Source organism: Phocoena sinus, chromosome 2 (genome assembly GCF_008692025.1).
Source record: "Phocoena sinus isolate mPhoSin1 chromosome 2, mPhoSin1.pri, whole genome shotgun sequence".
NCBI classification, from domain to species: domain Eukaryota; kingdom Metazoa; phylum Chordata; class Mammalia; order Artiodactyla; family Phocoenidae; genus Phocoena; species Phocoena sinus.
The window spans coordinates 173,790,424-173,808,522 of NC_045764.1; the positions used below are offsets into that span (position 1 = coordinate 173,790,424).

The 18,099-nt window shown below is 50.4% G+C and overlaps 1 protein-coding gene across 2 annotated transcripts in view; it reads left to right on the forward strand.

Annotated features, from left to right (window-relative positions):
- The window catches only part of WDR25 (WD repeat domain 25), a 143,122-nt gene that overhangs the window by 79,496 nt on the left and 45,527 nt on the right, over positions 1-18,099 (forward strand). For both annotated transcript variants that reach the window (XM_032624163.1, XM_032624164.1), the window contains exons 3-4: positions 5,027-5,174; positions 17,051-17,181. In XM_032624163.1, coding sequence (XP_032480054.1) covers positions 5,027-5,174; positions 17,051-17,181 — 279 coding nt within the window. The remainder of the gene's footprint in view (positions 1-5,026; positions 5,175-17,050; positions 17,182-18,099) is intronic.

The following is an 18,099-nucleotide window of genomic DNA, read 5'->3' on the forward strand; positions in this document are numbered from 1 at the left end:
TCCACTTTTCATCGCCCATCACAATTTGTTTTAAAAACGGAACATTTTCGTTATGTTTAAGTAGAGAATCACATGTGGAAATGCAGTCAAGAAGGTTTTTTTCACATAACTTATGTGGAACCCAAACATTAAGGTGATGAACATAACCAAGCTGTTGTGAATGACTGTCAACGCATGAGTTGGATATTTTGAGTATGTCAGCTATCTCCTGAGTGGTTCTCAGTTAATGTCTCGATTTGATTGGTATCAACTTCAACTGGTCTACCTGACCATGGAGCATCGTCCAGTGAGAAATCTCCAGCATGAAACTTTGCAAACCACTTTTGACATGTTCAATCAGTCAGAACATCATCTCCATACACCACACAAATCTTTTTTAGTGTTTCAGTTGCATTTTTACCTTTCTTAAAATAATAAAGCATAGTATGCCGAAAATGTTGCTTTCTTTCTTCCATCTTCAATATTAAAATGGCAACACAAAAATTCACCAATTTTGATGTATTTATTTATTTTTATTGGGGTATAGCTGTTTTACAATGTTGTGTTAGTTTCTACTGTACAGCGAAGTGAAGTAGAGTTCCCTGTGCTATACAGCAGGTTCTCATCAGTTATCTGTTGTATACATATTAGTGTATATATGTCAATCCCAATCTCCCAGTTCATCCCACCCCCCCTTTCCCTCCTTGGTGTCCATACATTTGTTCTCTATGTCTGTGTCTCTGTTTCTGCCTTGCAAACCGGTTCATCTGTACCGTTTTTCTAGATTCCACATATATGTGTTAATATACGATATTTGCTTTTCTCTTTCTGACTTACTTCACTCTGTATGGCAGTCTCTAGGTCCATCCACGTCTCTACAAATGACCCAATTTCATTCCTTTTTATGGCTGAATAATATTCCATTGTACCACATCTTCTTTATCCATTCGTCTGTCGATGGGCATTTAGGTTGCTTCCATGACCCGGCTATTGTAAATAGTGCTGCAGTGAACATTGGGGTGCATGTGTCGATAAGTCTTTTTTTTTAAATGCATGCTGATATGACAGCTGTCACATACAATCTAACAAAATCGTTTTGAATGAAGTTAAAAACAACTAAGTGCTACTACAGCCATCTTATGGAAAAAACTGAACAAACCTTTTGGCCAACCCAATAAAAAACAAAAGTCAGGCAGGTAGGCAGAGAGAAGGTGACCCGTGGCTAAAGCTATAGGTCTTGAGAGACGGTTAGGAACTCCTGGTGGGGCCACGTCTCAGTAAGCAGAACACGGAAACTGCAGTGAACGTTCACCTGCACCACATTTCGCTTGCCACGTTCTTTCTAAATCTGACTTTTGTCGGACACGTAGAATGTCTCCAGTTAATACAGCAAGTCATCTTAGCACGTGTGACAGAAGACTTAACTCCTTAATTCCATGAAGGCAGATTGGGCTCTCTAATTACTTAATTGAAAAAAGGTACACACTTCAGGCTGCGCGGTGTTTGGGAATTAATCTTTAAAACCTGACAGCAAACATTAAATTCAATTAGGGAGAGCGATTAGCAAAGATTCTTCTCTCCCTCACCCTGGATACTTTGAGAAGTGGCTGACTGGGGTGCATTGATTCTGATGCTATCGTTGTGTATATATCAACCAGGAGAGCCAAGTATGCATTTTTCATTTCAGAGGGGAGTTATTGGATAATTTACGGATTGATGGATTTCCTTAAACACGTTTCCACGGCTGATTTAGGAGGCCGTGGCCAAGAATTCAGACCTCTCTGGTTGCTGCTTTTGGCCTTGGTGCCACAGGGTTTAAGGTCTCTTAAACATATTAGTGTATATATGTCCACCCCCTCCTCGTCCCCACCACCTCCTTCTCCTCCTTTCCCAACACCTGGCTGATAGCAGGTACCCAGGAAGTGTTTGCTGAATGAATGATTAAATGAATGAGTTTAATAGATGGGGACATTTGGGCATATTTGCTTTGGAGCACATTCATTTTCTCACGCTCTCTTTTTTTTTTTTTTCTGTACGCGGGCCTCTCACTGCTGTGGCCTCTCCCGTTGCGGAGCACAGGCTCCGGACGCGCAGGCTCAGCGGCCATGGCTCACGGGCCCAGCCGCTCCGCGGCGTGTGGGATCTTCCCGGACCGGGGCACGAACCCGTGTCCCCTGCATCGGCAGGCGGACTCCCGACCACTGTGCCACCAGGGAAGCCCTCTCACGCTCTCTTTGCCTCTCTTTAGGGGAAATACAGTGTAGTGTTCACAGCTCCCATCCCCCAACCCTGGCCCTCTCCCTCTCCCCTCTCCAAGCATATTTTTTATAGTCTGACTACAAGTACACAAAGAAACATGATAGAGTTTTGCTTCATGTGTGTTTTTAAAATTGTGGTGAAATACACATAAGGCTTACCAGCGTAGCCATTTTTTTTTTTTTTTTGAATTTTTGCGGTACGCGGGCCTCGCCCGTTGCAGAGCACAGGCTCCGGATGCGCAGGCTCAGCGGCCATGGCTCACGGGCCCAGCCGCTCCGTGGCGTGTGGGATCTTCCCGGACCGGGGCACGAACCCGTGTGCCCTGCATCGGCAGGCGGACTCCCAACCACTGCGCCACCAGGGAAGCCCCAGCGTAGCCATTTTTAAGTGTAGGTTCAGCGGCATTAAGTACATTCGTTCATAGTTGTGCAGCCGTCATCACCATCCATCTGCAGAACTCTTCATCTTGCAAAACTGAAACTCTGTCCCCATTAAAAAGTCTCCATCTCCCCCTCCCCGCAGCCCCTGGTAACCACCGTTCTACTTTCTACGTCTATGATTTTGACTACTCTAGGGACCCCACATATGGGGTCTTTTTGTGAGTGGCTTATTTCACTTAGTGTGTTGTCTTCAAGGTTTATCCATGTGGTGGGTTGTGTCAGAGTTTCATTTCTTCTTAAGACAGTAATATTCCATTGTGTGTATATATATCACATTTTGTTTATCCATCTATCAATCAGTGGACACTTGGGTTGCTTCCACATTTTCACTGTTGTGACTAATGCAGCTGTGAACATTGGGATACAGATATCTCTCTGAGATCCTGGTTTTAATTTTTTGAGCACATACACACAAGTGGAATTGCCGGATCATACTGTAAGTCTATGCTTAATGTTTTGAGGTTCTGCTGTGCTGTTTTCTCTAGTGGCTGGACCATTTTGCCTTCCCACTAACAATGTACAAAGGTTCTGATTTCTCCACCTCCTTGCCAACACATATCTTCTTCTTCTTTTTTTTCTGATGGAAGCCATTCTGCTGGGTGTGAGGTGGTGTTCCATGTGTTTTTAAGACTTAGATGGCGTCGTACTGCATATATGCAGCTTGTCTTATGTATTCGATATTATCTTTTCACTGTTTAGCCGAGTTAACCCTGTAGATCTAGTTCATTCGTTTGACTTTATTTTTTTCCTTTAAAGTCATACTTGCACACAGTTTTGAGAAAACAGCAGCTCCCTGGGCTCTGCGTTTCTGCCATGAATTCTCACTTCACTTTGAAGCCTTCTGGCTCTTTCCTCTGTGATCTCTGTTCGTATTTCTAAATGTAAATGTTGCTACTTTCTGCTTTTCAGTCTGAAACCCCAGCTGTTGACCCCTAATTAGGAAGAAAGGAACTGAGCTCTCTTACCATTCTTTCAAGGCTACCCTTGACCTCTTGTTTTCTTAATCTTAGACATTTCCATATGCCCGGGAAATACGCTTTCAGAGCTCTGATCCTGTGTATTTTGAGAACCTTCAGGATGCGGCGGGGTGAATTTTCTCATCTTGAAAGGGGAGGTTATCTCTCACAGCCAGTTTGTGGATCTGTGTGGGCACGCTTTGGGTTTACTCTTATTAAGGAAATAAGAGAGGGTCAGGGAATCCTGCTGTTAAGAACCGCATGCACTACATGCCTCAAGAAGCACAGCCTCCGGCGCCGTGGCTCCTGCTGTGCTCCAGCTACGGTGCGGTGTGCCCAGCCCTCACTCATTCCTCACCACTGCCCTTGGGACGGGGCTCTTCTTATCCCCATTATATGGAGGAGGAGACTGAGGCCTGAAGAGGCCAAGCTTCAGCCAGGTCACAAGGCTGGCAAGCCGCAGCATCACACAGGAGGCCCTGTAGGTGCCTTCCTGCTTCTTGTGTTCAGTCCTCTGACCCACCTTGGATGATAGGTGAGAGCATCCCTTTCTTCTTGCAGTGACACCAAGGGAGGACAGTAGCACTGCTGAGCACCTCCGTGTGCCAGGCCTTGGGCCAGCCTGGTTGGGCTGCTCGCCTGCCGGCTTTTCCCTGGGGTGTGTGGTGGTCGGCAGAGTTTCCTGGGAGAGCTGGTGGGAAGCCGAACGCAGCCCTTTCATGCACAAGTGGTCCTGGCCCTTGGAATGTACAGTTCTATACTTGAGGGCCTAAAAACACATTTCAGAGGTCATTAAGTGTACATAGGGCTTTCCGCCACAAGCCTCACTCCCCAGGGAAAGCAGGGGGGAGTGAGGGGCAGTACTTTCTCTCCCAGAAAAAAGGCCAGCTTGCCCCTCGGGCAGAGATCTGTTCTGCCTGGTTGCAAACACAGCTGTGGCAGACTCTATTTTGGATCTTAGTCTTAAAGCGGGACCTGTGCAGGTAGCCTGGCCTGGTGCGGCATCCACTACAGGTCTCAGAAAGTCCTGTCTCGGAGGACACATGTCAGAGGTGCAGGTGAGGCTGGGCTGGAACTTTTTGGTGGTGAGCAGGTGTGAAGCAGGTGTGAAGGGCTGGGCAGGTGAGCGGCAGAACACGGGACATGCTGTTTCCTTGTGAGCTCCCTCAACCCCCAGAAAAAATTTTGTGAAAGTCTCCCCCTCGACTTGCCAGTCCCAAGGCCTTATTACATTTCCACGAAGAGAAGTTTGACATCTAGATATTGCTTTGATGGTAAAATATTGGGAATCTAGTTCTACCGTGAGAGCCTTTTCCCTGTGCACAGGGGCTGAGCTGAGCCCCCAGGTTCAGGCCCCCGCTCGTGACATCTGGCGCTGTGTTTGCCTCGTAGGTGTGGAACGCCGTGGACTCGGGAAGCTGCTTGCAGACCTACTCCCTGCACAGCGAGGCAGTGCGGGCTGCCCGGTGGTCCCCCTGTGGCCGGCACATCCTCAGTGGTGGCTTCGACTCCGCCCTGCACCTAACAGACCTCGAAACAGGTGTGTTTCTCTGTTTCATTACCCCGAGGCGCCCCCTCCTCCGAGTTGGCAGCCGAGTCAGCTCTCTCACTGGGGAGGTTTCTGGGAGGGGGGATTCTGCAGCCGCAAGCTGCAGATGGTTTCAGGGCAGGGGCAGGCGGGACGAGGGGAGACTCACACTCGGCAAGCGTGTCTCCAGGCTGTTTGCCTGAAACCGAGACTGGCCCGTAGGGTTCACAGTGGACCTCTGCCAACCTGCCCGGAGGACAGAGTCCCAAGGTTGTCCCAGCCCCAAGCTGTGGAGCTGGACAGAGGTGGCTTTTTAATCAACTTCTGACATGCAATTTGTACTGAGATAGATTTAGCTTTATCACAGCGTCCTTCGGTTGGAATCAGTTTAGAATTCCTGTCAATTCACTATCGCTGAAAGGCTGTAAGGAATGATTCCAGCTCATACAGAAAGCCAGCAAACGAGCTCTGCTTTCGTGCCCACACTGAAAAGGCATTTGGGCGAGATGGATTCGCGCTGGCTAAATCCTAAGGGGGCTCTTGACAAGCAGCACGAGGAGGAGAGAGGAGTCAGTGGGAGGAACTTTCCATTCCCCGGCGTTCCGATGCAGCCGGCACGTTGAGCACGAATCCGGCCACAGCCCCGGAGCGGGGGCCTGTCTGTGCTTCGGGCGAGGACAGAGCCAGCGAGCGCAGACCTGGGTTCCAGCCTTGCCCCTGACCCCCAGGCCGGCTGCCCTCAGCGCCCACGTTGCCTTTTCCTCCCTGGGCTCCTCCTGGGTCACTTTTCTGCTGGGCATCGCTGCCAGCACCAGAAGGGGAGGCCTGGGTTCACACCAGTGCCCGGGGCGTCCCTCGAGCCCTCAGGCAGCCACTGCCTGCCTGGCCCAGCTGTGGTGGTCCTGGGGTCCGTGCCTCTCCCAGAGCCTGGCAAACAGGGGATGATCACTCCGGGGTCCAGCCACCCAGCTCCGCCCCGCAGCTTGGATGCAGCGGGTTTGTCGCTCACCTGGAGTGTCCTCCTCTCTTGCTGGGTCACTGAGGGACGACCCTTTTGAGGCCATGCAGCTCCTTTGACTGGGCCCCGTGTGCTGTCAGTAGGGGTGTTGACCAGGCTGTTGGCTGTGTCGGCGGCTGGTACTGTGCCACAGGCTTTGCACACATTTCAATCCCGCCAGCCGTTGTTTTCCCCATTTCACAGGTGACTAGACTGAGGCTCCAAGGGGCGAGTGACTGGCTCAGGGCCTCCCAGTGGTGCAAGGCACGTGGGGATTCGGAGCCACGTCCGTGCAGCTGCAAACCCTGTGCCCTTTACGCAGTGCTGAGTGTACGGTGTTCTTTTTGGCAACAAAGACCATGATCTTCCTGTGAGCCCCTCTGAGAGGGAGTCGAGGCTTAGGGGGTTTGGTGCCACTGGGTGACGGTGGCAGTTGGGTCGCTGACGCCAGCAGTAGGTACTGTCACTGAGCACCGACTGTGTGCAAGGCCTTCCTCTGCAGCTTAACAATGAGGCCCCATTCACCCTTTGAGACTGGCACCACCGGAATCCCCTCGTCACACACAGGCACGGGCACAGCCAGGAAGCGGCTGAACCAGGATGCACACAGGTCTGCCAGGCTCCGAAGCTGGCTACCTGACTGTTATACTTTGCTACCTGTGTGTCCAATAAGCCATGCTCGGTATTGGAGACACAGTGAAAAAGTCCCAGGATCCACCCTGGAGGAGCTCACATCCGCTGGGGGAGACAGAACCGCAGAGAGTCCCAGGGTGCAGTGATGGAGAGAGACATAGGAACCACAAGGACATCTAGCCTGGGAGATCAAGGAAGGCTTCCTGGAGGAAGTGGGACCCAAGCTGAGGCAGGAACTGGGGGACAGAGAATCAGGATGGAGTGGGGCTGGGGAGGGGGAGGGAAGTGGGTTCTCAGCAGATGGAATGAGGACGGAGTTCAGGAACATGAACCACGTGGTGTGTGTGGGAGTGTGGGGTGCAGGGAGCTGGGGGAAGTGAGTTTGGGGGTGCAGGAATGGGAGCTCGGGCTCCATGCGCTTCCTGGCCTGTGGGGTGTGCATTCCCCAGATGCCGCTCCCCAGTCCAGTGTCACTGAGCACCCATGGGTACCTGCGCTGTCTGCCCAAGAGTGGAGAAGGGATGCTTCTCACATGCTGGTGATGCTGTCGTGTTAATCAAATACAAGTTCATTTGATAACATTAATGGATTCCTAGCGGCCCTTTGTCATGATCTATCTTCTCAATCAACAGATGTTAAGCAGACACTGCCATTGTGTGTGTGTGTGTGTGTGTGTGTGTGTGTGTGTGTGTGTGTGTGTGTGTGTGAGTGAGTGAGTGGTGGGGGGGCTCTGACATTTTCAGACGTTCAAAGAGAGTCCTCTCACCTGGCCAGTTAGGCACTGCCACAGCAGGTGGCAGTAGGGGGCCATTGCTGAGTTTGGAGCAGGAGAGAATCATGGCTCCAGTGCACCCTGGGCAGGTCTCCCTGGTGGCTGTAGCGGGTTGGGGGTGACCCGAGGCTGGGTGGGGAGCTTCAGGAGGGGATATGGCAGCCCTGCCCAGCTGGTGGTAGAACTCGCTGGAGGGAACATTGTCTGGCCCGGTCCCAGCTGCTCCTCTAGCTGTGGTGTGTTGGGTGGGACAGGGAAAGCATGGTCCTGCCCTCAGGGCTTTGCCATCCCCCCAGGGAGGTGAGGGGGCACTTTTGCCCTCCACCCCTCTGCTGGGAATGGGCTCACCACCTGGTTCGCCTATTGAAGGCCCACTCTCATTCATTCAGCAGCTACTTGTACAGGACCTGGGCTGGGGCTACCGTGGTCAGTGTGCTGGATGTCCTTTGTTGCTTGGTGGGTAGGGTCCAGGGGTCTGGCCTTGCCCTTGGGGAAGACCTCCAGCCCCTGGGTGGGGCCTCTGTCACTGAGGGGTTGTTGGTTTCTGTGTCCATCTCCATGGCTAGTGTGGGAGCTCCTTGAGGATGGGGCCCATCCAGGTGGTCTTTGTGTCTCTGTCACCTGGCCAGGCCTGGCTCGGAGCAGCTGCTCAGCGTGCATGCACATGAGGCAGAGCTGAGGAGGCCCTTGCCAGGCGGGGGTGGGTTCATCAGGGGCCGCCGGAGTGGGGTCTGCATGCACGCCCACGCCGCATTCCGGCACCCCACCTGGCCCAGGGTGTGCGGGGGCTGTGTACAGCCCCCGTGGCTCTCGGCCTCGTTGGACTTCTGTCCTTTCTCGTCACCGACTCTGATCTTCCTTTTCACTTGCTTTGCCTCTTTCCGCCCTTGGTGATTTGGCTGTTCCATTTCAATCTAATTAGAACTCCCCGCCAGGAGAAAGCAACGCAGGGCGTTCTCACCGCAGCGCTCTGGGAATTAGTCACTCGGTGCCCATTGTCGTTAATGGGAATTTGGCGCCAAGGCCATTTATCCTGGTTCCTCAGTCAATACAGTTAAAAATCTGTGGATTCTAAAACGTCAATACCCGGCCTGAAATACGGAGGGCCAGCAACATTTTATCTCGTTCATTTATAGTTCTGACGGGCTGTTGGCTTAGAGAACAACCATGAATCAACACTTAAATAAAATCTGCTCACAGGTTCATTATTTCTGGTGCTATCATTTCAGTCTGTAATCTTCCTAACGAAACGTCTCTGGTGCATTAGGCTGAGGTGGCCTCGGGGAGCGCTGGTCTTCTACTCCACCGGGGCCCCGAGTGCCGCCTGCTTTATGAGTCAGCTGTCTGGCACACCACATCAGCCAGTCTCCTCAAAAGCCCCCGAAGAGCTTGAGCTCGTTCAGTTCTAAGTGGTACTGGTTCTTGCAGATTCCACCCCTTAGACCATCGCCCCCAGCCTGGATGTTAAGGCCTCGGAGGCGTGTGAGGCCTCGAACTTTGCATTTGTTGGCTGCAAAGGAGATGGTCCTTTCCCTGGAGCCTCCAGGGCCCTGGATGGGCAGGGCACCCTGTCCTCCTTCCTGTGCCCAGTCAGCTCTCCTGACGTGTGTCCAGCCCATCCAGGGCATCCAGGCCGTGCCACCCGGCCCCAGCTCCCGGATGCTGGAGGCAGCCCAGTGTGGTAGGAGGAACTTGGATGGGGTGCAGACACGTCTCTTCCACCTACCCAAGCCGGGCGTCCTTGGGGAAGCTTCCTTTACTTCCGTTTCCGCATCTGTGAGACGGGTAGCAATGCCCAGCAGCTGGGGTCACGGAGGGGAACAGCTGGGATAACGTATCCAGAGTGCCTGCTGCACGGCAAGCACTCAGCAAAGGCTGCCCTTCCCTTCCCCGCCCCTGCCCCACAAGGCCCTTCAGAAGGTAGGAAATCATGGCCGCGTTCCTCTGAGCATCCAGAGAGCCGCAGTGGCTGGACCATGTCCCCAAATGGGGCAGCTTTGCTGGCTCAGTTCCAAAAGCCCCCAGAGGTCCCCCCGAGCCAGCTTACTGGTGTGGCTCTTGATCCTACGTGTGGGTCTGGGGGCAGACCAGCAGGAAGACCGCCTTTCAGGGTCTCCCAGCCTCTCCTACGTCTTCCGCTGCTCCATGACAAAATGGCCTGAGCGGGGTAGCAGCTTCCTCCTCGTGATGGGTCGGCACGCGCCTTTCACTTGAGCGGGCGTCCTCTTCACTCAGACCCCGCTTCCCGCGCCTGCTGCCCCCGCCCCTGCCTGGCTCCTTCTGCTCTGGGGTCCCTGTGTCTTTCCGTGGGGGTCATGGTGCGTGGGCCCAAGTGGCCGACTGGGACTGGACCCATAAATGATCATGACTTTTCTTTTCCAAGAAGTGTCTTCTGGTGTCTCCCTTGTTTTTGCATCATGACTGGCGCCTCCATCACAGGAATGCTCCAAGGAAAAGGGGAGTGACGAATTGGCTGGGTGCTCACTGTGGGCCAGGCTGTGAGCCGTGTAGCCCTGGTTCCTGGCACCCTGCCTGGCCTGTATCAAGCCAGAATGAATAAGTGGATGTTAGGCTCTCTGCTTATTACATAGTTAGTCTTCATGCTAACCTATGGGGGAAGTATTTTTATCCCCATTTCATGGGCTCAGAAACTGAGGCTTGGAGCGTTTGATGATTTGCAGTGACAGAGCTGGGGTTCAGCTCCGGCCCGTGTGACTGGCAGAGGCTTTGGCTGTTCAAGGACAAGAGTGGGTGCCCTCAAGCACGTGTGTTTCTGGGCTGTGACCAAACAGTTTGCTTAAGCCGACTCCGGGGGAGCCCGCTCTCACCCGGGCAGCTGGCTCACCACCTGCCGAGGATAACTCGGGGCCTCTGGGAAGAAAGCGTGCCCAGACTGGCTGAAGGGTGCTTCTCCGGCTATCGACAGCCGCCGTTCCAGCAGGAGAAATGTTTGCCCTGACGATTTTAAAACACTTGTCAGAGGAAGGGTGAGAAGCGTCCATATTAAAAGCCCGGAGAAGAGTGTCAGGGGCTCACTTGGCTTTGGAGAAGTGGCTGCAGTTTGGCTCCCTTTGTAGGTAGGACGACCTCTGTTGACTGACCCCGGAGGCTAAACACAGTCACGGCTTGTTCGTTGTCCTGGTGGTGACTTCTGAGTCCCAGAAAACCAACTTAAGTTGTACCTTTGGGACCTGTTTGCAAGTTGAGAACTTTTTTTTTTTTTTTAATTTTGGAAAATTCAGTCTTGTCCAGTTAATGAAATGCAGTGACCAAACTTGATATGAAAGAAATTTCTACAACAGTTACTGCTGTTTCTTCTGTGACTACTACTGCTGCTGCACTGCTGTCTGTCGGGCCTGTCGTTTGTCTGGGGCTTGCTGTCTTACGTGCATTATTTCTAATTCTCACAACAAGCCCTGAAGGTAAGATTTATTCTCCTGAGTTCACGTATTAGGAGCCCACGGATCTGAGAGGCTTGCCGGCGGATCCCGGGGCTGCTGGCTTACCTACAGGGAGCGTGCAGACGCGGGCCTGTCTGACTCTGGCCTGGACCCTCCCCGGGACTCTGCCCGGCGTGCCAAGATGGCGCTCGTTTCTGATTCACAGAGTTTGATTTGAAAGTTAGTAAGCTCCTTTCTTCGTTAACTTTGAGCCAGGAGGGTTAAATTTACGGCTGGCTGAATACTTCCCAGAGGATGAGTGTAACGATATTGATTTTCACGGAGTGAGTCATACACCGCCTGCCTGGGAACACGAGCTCAATCACCACCAGCCGACAGCACCAGCCAATCCCTCGTCAGCATCTCCCCTACCGGCTCCCGAGCCTGTGATGTGCGTGCAGAGCTCAGCGGAAGGAAAGGTCACGAATCGCTCGCGGGCGGGCTCCGGGGTCGCAGGGGTCCAGCCTCTGCCCCAGCGTGGCCGACTCGCAAGGCCCTGGACGAGGCCTCACCTCTCTGGGCTTCCATCCCTCATTCCCCCAATGCTGAGAAATGGGGTAATTACACCTCCCACGCAGGGTTGTGGCATGACACGTGCAAGCCCCAGGCAGGCCTGGAGGCGATAGGCGCCATCTCTCTGGAGAGGAGGGCATGAGCTTCCCTGCTCTTTCTTGCGGACCCATACTTGGGTTTCACCTGACCTGTGTCAAGTGCTTCTTATGTGCCAGGAACTGGGCCGGGGGCCAGACGTGCTGGGACAGAGGAGGCCCCTCAGGGCCCTGGAGCCCTCGTGAGCATAGGGTCCCACAGGGTAGGCGTTAGGGTTGACAGGCAGTGTTGCCTGGCCACGCAGGTGGTCACCTTGGGAAGCTCAGTGTCTCCACCTGAGAAAGAGGGGGGCTCCCTGAGGAGGAACACGGCCAGTGTTACCAGCTGCCTTATCATAGCAATATTGGTGACGGTGCATTGCCAGCGCTAGTCGTGTCAAGAGACCCAGTTGAGTTTCTCCATTCTGTCTTAAACAGGTTTTTGTTTTAATGGCGATTTATAGTTTATTTGTATCATTATGGATTCAAGGAGGAAAAGAAGTGATTTTTCCTAACTCCAAGAGAGTCTGAACAGTTCTTTTATACTGGTTGAGTTCATTAGAACAAGATCAATAAAGTCAGTGTTAGTGGACTAAATATTTTAAAACTCGGTTTCTTATAAGCAGTATGCAGTGAATAAATGGAATTTTCCATAACAAACATGTAAACAAGCCAGATAAGTCTCACGGTTAAAGGTTATATACAACTAACCATTGTGCTCAAAGTAGCATTGCCCAGGAGGGGATGCGATAAACAAGCTACTCCCGGCTTCCCTGGTGGCACAGTGGTTAAGAATCCGCCTGTCAATGCAGGGGACACGGGTTCGAGCCCTGGTCCGGGAAGATCCCACATGCTGCGGAGCAACTAAGCCTGTGCGCCACAACTACTGAGCCTGCGCTGTAGAGCCTGCGAGCCACAGCTACTGAAGCCCGCGCGTCTAGAGCCTGTGCTCCGCAACAAGAGAAGACACCACAGTGAGAAGTCTGTGCACTGCAAGGAAGAGCAGCCTCCGCTCCCCACAACTAGAGAAAGCCCGCGCACAGCAACGAAGACCCAATGCAGCCACAAATAAAAGTAAAAAAAATAAAGAAAATAAAGAAAAATTAAAAAAAACAAAAACAACAAACAAAAAAAGCTACTCCATTTATGAAAAGTTGCAGAGTAGGAACACATCTGACAGCAAAGGACCTTCACCTCCAGTGTGGCTATCACCTTCAAGACAGTTTCTGATAAATATTTACCAGCCTTTATTTGTATCTCTTTAACTAAATGTAAAGGCAGCCCAAGGCATTGTATTCTCATAGCCTCAGAACAAAAACTCAACGTCAGTAATCTCTCAAGTTCCCTGCTCTTAAAAACTCATATCCCTTGGTTTTAGCTTTCAGTTTAACTAAGGGTGAATTCAATAATTTGAGGTTTAGTTTTTTTCAAACTGTAAGAGTTCTCCCCTTTGTTGTTTGCTGTCTGCCAGGCCCTCTAGAATGCGTTCCGTACAGCCCTCCCGACAGACGTGTGTTTATGAGGGCGTGTGACACAGCAGGGAAGGGCCCTGCCCAAGGTCGCTCCACTAGAAGTGACAGAGCTGGGGTGGGACCCGGGTGTATGTGACTCCCCACCCCTCTGCTGTATCACCTCCCACTTTGAACAGGTTGCTGGGTGACAATGGCTGGGGTCCTGATTTCTGAGGCACAGTCTCGCCCCAGACCTCCTTACCTCGTGTTTCCCAATAGGTATCTGTAATTATTATTCAAAAATGGAAAAATTTCATTTTGGTCCCTTTTAACAAAGAAGTACAGTGAAGGCCTAGTTATTACAAGTAAAAGTAGGAAAAAATAGAAATTACAGCTTGTCTTCTAACTGGAAAATTTTAGTACTTAAAAGACATAGATTCTCTCTCAATCTCTTTGGGGGATTGAGGATGAATAACGTAGTCAGAAATACATTTTTTCAGCAAAAAAGTTCAGTCATTATCTTTTAGCAACTCGACTTTCACTTTTCCTCTCATCCTTTTCCCCCATTATTGGCAAGACTGTCACGGCACTTTTTGAAAAAAACATGGCTAATTCACTGCTTTTCCTGAAATAAGCATATGGTATATGCTATGGTCCAAGAAACAGGGAGAATTTTTTCTCCAGGCATATAGAGTTTGTTTTTCCTTTTGGACTTAAGGGTTGGCATTGAGTTCCAAATGAGCAAGGAGTCGGCATTAGGCGCAGCTGTATCTGTCTGGAGAGAAGACTTCTGGCCTACAGGGGCCTTCTTGCGCCGGTGTGAGGGTCGCAGCGACATCTGTGCTCCTTTTCCATCGAAGGGATGTAATGATAGTCCCTCGCCCTTAGCCCCCATGTGGCTCCCCCAGCCCCCTGGCTGGAGCGAAGCTCCTGAAGCCAGCGCTGCAGGCACGAAGCCCATCCCCAGGGCACGCAGTACCGCACGGGCGGGCGGCCCCCTGCTCCATCCTCCCTGGGCGGGGGGCTTGCTAACCGGACATGTCACGATTGCTTTCTGACCCCGAAGTGTAGCAGAAAAGGCGAGGAAGAGTTTGGGTCCCAGACAAGTTTCAGGAAAGGAAAAGAAGAATAAGAACTGGGAATACCAGGTTTCCAATTAGACTAATTCCTCGGGAAGTGATTTTTTTGGTCTACTTGAGAGTGTTGCTTGTCTCTTGACCTAATAAGAGGGACACAGCACACAGAATACGACAAGTCTGCTCATCTTCCTCATGCTTTTATAGAAGAGTTCTTTACTTATTAGAAAAACAGTATTATGACAGCAATATTAGTATAATTTAAGAAGTTACCTTACTACCCCTAGAACAACTCATTTCCTGTTGGTGAATCACGTCTTCCCTATCTTTGTTCACGTCAGTCCTTCTTTAATACTCCTGTAATTTAAGAACGGATATCAAGCTTTGTCCCTCTTGCCACAGAATGCTATTTATCATTCCAGTTGGAAATGGCTTTTCAACATCCCAGAGAACCACATCTGCCTTAACTGCTCTCTCAGCTCGGACAGCTAGGCTGCTGTCTATAGTCCCGTCACCGTACTCAGTGCAACGACCCAAACTGGCCAGGTCTTGACAGCATTGTGATGACATAGGATGACCGTGGAAATCTTTGTGAGTTGCATTTTGTAGCAAAATAGTTAAGGGGCTTGTTGAGCTTAAAGAGGTATAGAGTCTTCATTTACAAAAAGCCAAGTGTTTCCAGAGTTTTCCCTGATGACAACTGACTGCCAATTGTAGGCCCTTAGAAGATATTAGAAAAAAATCAACACACTTAATCATCCATCAAGGTAAAGGTGATGCTTGAACAAAGAACAAGAGAGTAGCCTCTTTCCAAGAAATCTGCACTTTGGAGAGAACACTTTGAAAACAGATGTTTTTAATTGTTTATACCACTGTAATTTTTGTTGCCAAAAACGATGTGAACGTGTCACCTATTAAAAACTTCAGTGTCAGCACTGTTAACCTGGGAACAGTGTTTTTCTAATCCTGCTTTAAAATCCTGTAAATGAAAATTTCAGTGGATTTTGAATTAGGTTGTTAGAAATAGGAGAATATACAGTAATACCTGCTGATTAGTGGCAGGAGCCATTATTTGGCATTAGGGGAAATGGAGCTTTATTAGCAAATTGTTCACAAAATCCTTTGCATCAGTGGTAGATGGAAGCGGAAAATGTCTCCCCTGTTGCTAGTGGTAAACGTCTTCCATTCTGGGTCCTCACATCTCTGGAAGGAGGCTTTGGGGCTCTGACAGACTTCAGTGTGTAAACTTAAGCTGTAACCGGGCTACTGTCAAGTCACTGAGTCACAAAAAGGTCCCTACGTTTTAAAAAAGTGGAAGCATATTCAGTCCTGTTGCTCTACTAAAGTTATTATAACTCATTTGATTTAATAATTTCCAAGAGGTTTATTGATACTCTTAGTAAATGGCATATTAAAATATATTTTAAAATATTGTTTACTTTATCCTGTCTCATCTTTCAAAATGTTCTTTTTTTGGTAATTGCTTTTATACTCATAATATATTGGTACAGTAGCACATAAATAATAGGCGGTATGTGCCTAAGGGTTTCTCATGGCTGGGGGATGTACTGTTAGACAAGTTTGGAGACCAAGGATCTAGGCAAATTGGATTTGTCAAGGCTTCTGCTGTAACTCTCAAGAGGACCAATTGATGCCTTTCGTTTCCTTACCTGGTGAGCCGGTGGAGCATTTAACTACAGTGGGGTCCTAAACACGGAGCAGGGCAGCCTTCCGGAAGCGCTCTCTGAATTGAAGGACCAAGTGTACTTCCTGGGTCCCCGTAAGAGGAGATGATGCTTGAGATCTTGGCGTTGCATTGGTATCTAGCTTCTTATGTCCCTAACTGCCCACTGCCTCAGTCCAGGGGAAGGGTTTCAAGGTTGTCCCTCCTGGGCCGTGGCACCGTGTAGAGGAAAGCATGCTGGCTTTCGAGACCTGGGCTCAGCACAAAAGATCTGTTCCCCGAGTCTGACCTGTTCTAAATGATCGACATTTCTGGCGTATTTATGGCTTACCTCTAAGAGAGCTCAGTGATAGGAAGACAGTTTCCACAGCAGAGGTATGTGTGTGCACGCAGACGTTTGCACAGCATCCAGGAGCAGTTGACAGCAGTTTCATGGCAGATAGAAAAGGTGGTCCACGCACCCCCTCCAACCTGTGGCCTGAGCCACTGTGACGTCACACTCTCATTTATCGCCCAGACGCTGATGCCACCCCACTGGCCACGCTCTATGGAAAACCATTGATGGGTTATCATGAGGGTGTGATTGTAAGATGCTGATCCTAAAAAGAATCATTTTGGAGCATTCTGCTTTTTTTTTTTTTTTTTTTTTTTGTGGTACGTGGGCCTCTCACTGCCGTGGCCTCTCCTGGTGCGGAGCATAGGCTCCGGACGTGCAGGCTCAGCGGCCATGGCTCACAGGCCCAGCCGCTCCGCGGCATGTGGGATTTTCCCGGACCGGGGCACGAACCCGCGTCCCCTGCATCGGCAGGCGGACTCTCAACCACTGTGCCACCAGGGAAGCCCCTGCTTTTGGTTTTTAGACTCCCAGTAAATAATCTAACAAAATTAATTGTGTAGCTCTGGAAATGTTATTCAGTCTCCCTGAGTCTTGGTTTTTTCAACTGCAAACTGGATTATGTGCTTGAAATGAGTTGATGTGCATAATGTTTACAGAGCACCTAAAAGGTGGATTCAGGCATCTCGTTTATCCCTGGGGGTGGGGGGATTCAGCTAATCGAGGACAGGGTGGCCAGAGAGTGAGGGCAAATGCCGCTGCTGTTGTGTTTCCAGAAAGTCTCCATTGGCTGCCTCAGGCCCAGGTGGGCTGTGCTTTCCCGTGGCTCCAATATCAGATGTTATCTTAGTGTTAAGGTATTTAGTTTGTGATCTGAGTAGTTTCTAACCCTCTCTTCTCTTTTCGTGTTGTAGGAACCCAGCTATTCAGTGGTCAAAGTGACTTTAGAATCACTACCTTGAAATTTCATCCAAGTGACCACAACGTTTTCGTATGTGGCGGCTTCAGCTCTGAAATGAAAGCTTGGGACGTAAGGACCAGCAAGGTAACACCCCTCTTCCTCACATGGCCTTTCCAGGAGAGCTTGCCTGGACATTTTGAATGATTGGAGGTGGGTCAGCATCTATATATAGGACCCTTGAGATGGAATAATTACCACTTAATATTTAATCAGTGGGAAGCATAATTTTTAGATGTTTTGGAAGAACATTCTTGAGTTGTTAGATTATTAAAGCACCATAGGTGCAATTCTATACAGCATATTACTAAAAATATTTGTTGAGTACCTACTGTGTGCAAATGCTTCCCGATGTTATGAAATGAGTCAGCCTCAGATGACTCAGGGGAATAGTATGTGGATACAAATAAGTGGGGTGGAGAAGTGCTCTGTGTGTGTGTGTATGTGAGTGAGAGGAGGGCTGGCGGGGAGGGAGGGGCTGGCATTCAGAGCGGGTGAGCTTTCAGTTCAGCTCAGTGTAAGGAAGGCTTCTCGCAGGAGACAGTGTTCCCGTTGGGGCTTAAAGGCTGGTCACCGTCAGTCCCACAGAGAAGTGATGTCCACTCCCGTCCTTCACCACAGCCTGCCACTCCTGTTGCTTCCCTAACTTAGGAAATGGCAAGTCCAGGACTTCCCTGGCGGTCCAGTGGTTAAGACTCCACGTTCTCAATGCAGGGGGCATGGGTTCGATCCCTGGCCAGGGAACTAAGATCCCCCATGCCACACAGTGTGGCCAAAAAAAAAAAAAAAAAAAAAAAGTGGCAACTCCATCTTTCTGGTTGTTCAGGCCCAAACCATCAGAATCATCCCTCTCTCCACTCTTCCTGTCATCCCCCCAACACCCAAACCATCAGCAAACCCAGTCATAACTCGGGTTTAAGCTGCCGTTGTCTCTTGCTCAGATAATTGCAGTAGTTTCCTCTCTGGTATCTGTCTTCCCCCACCACACACCCCCCCCCAGCCCCG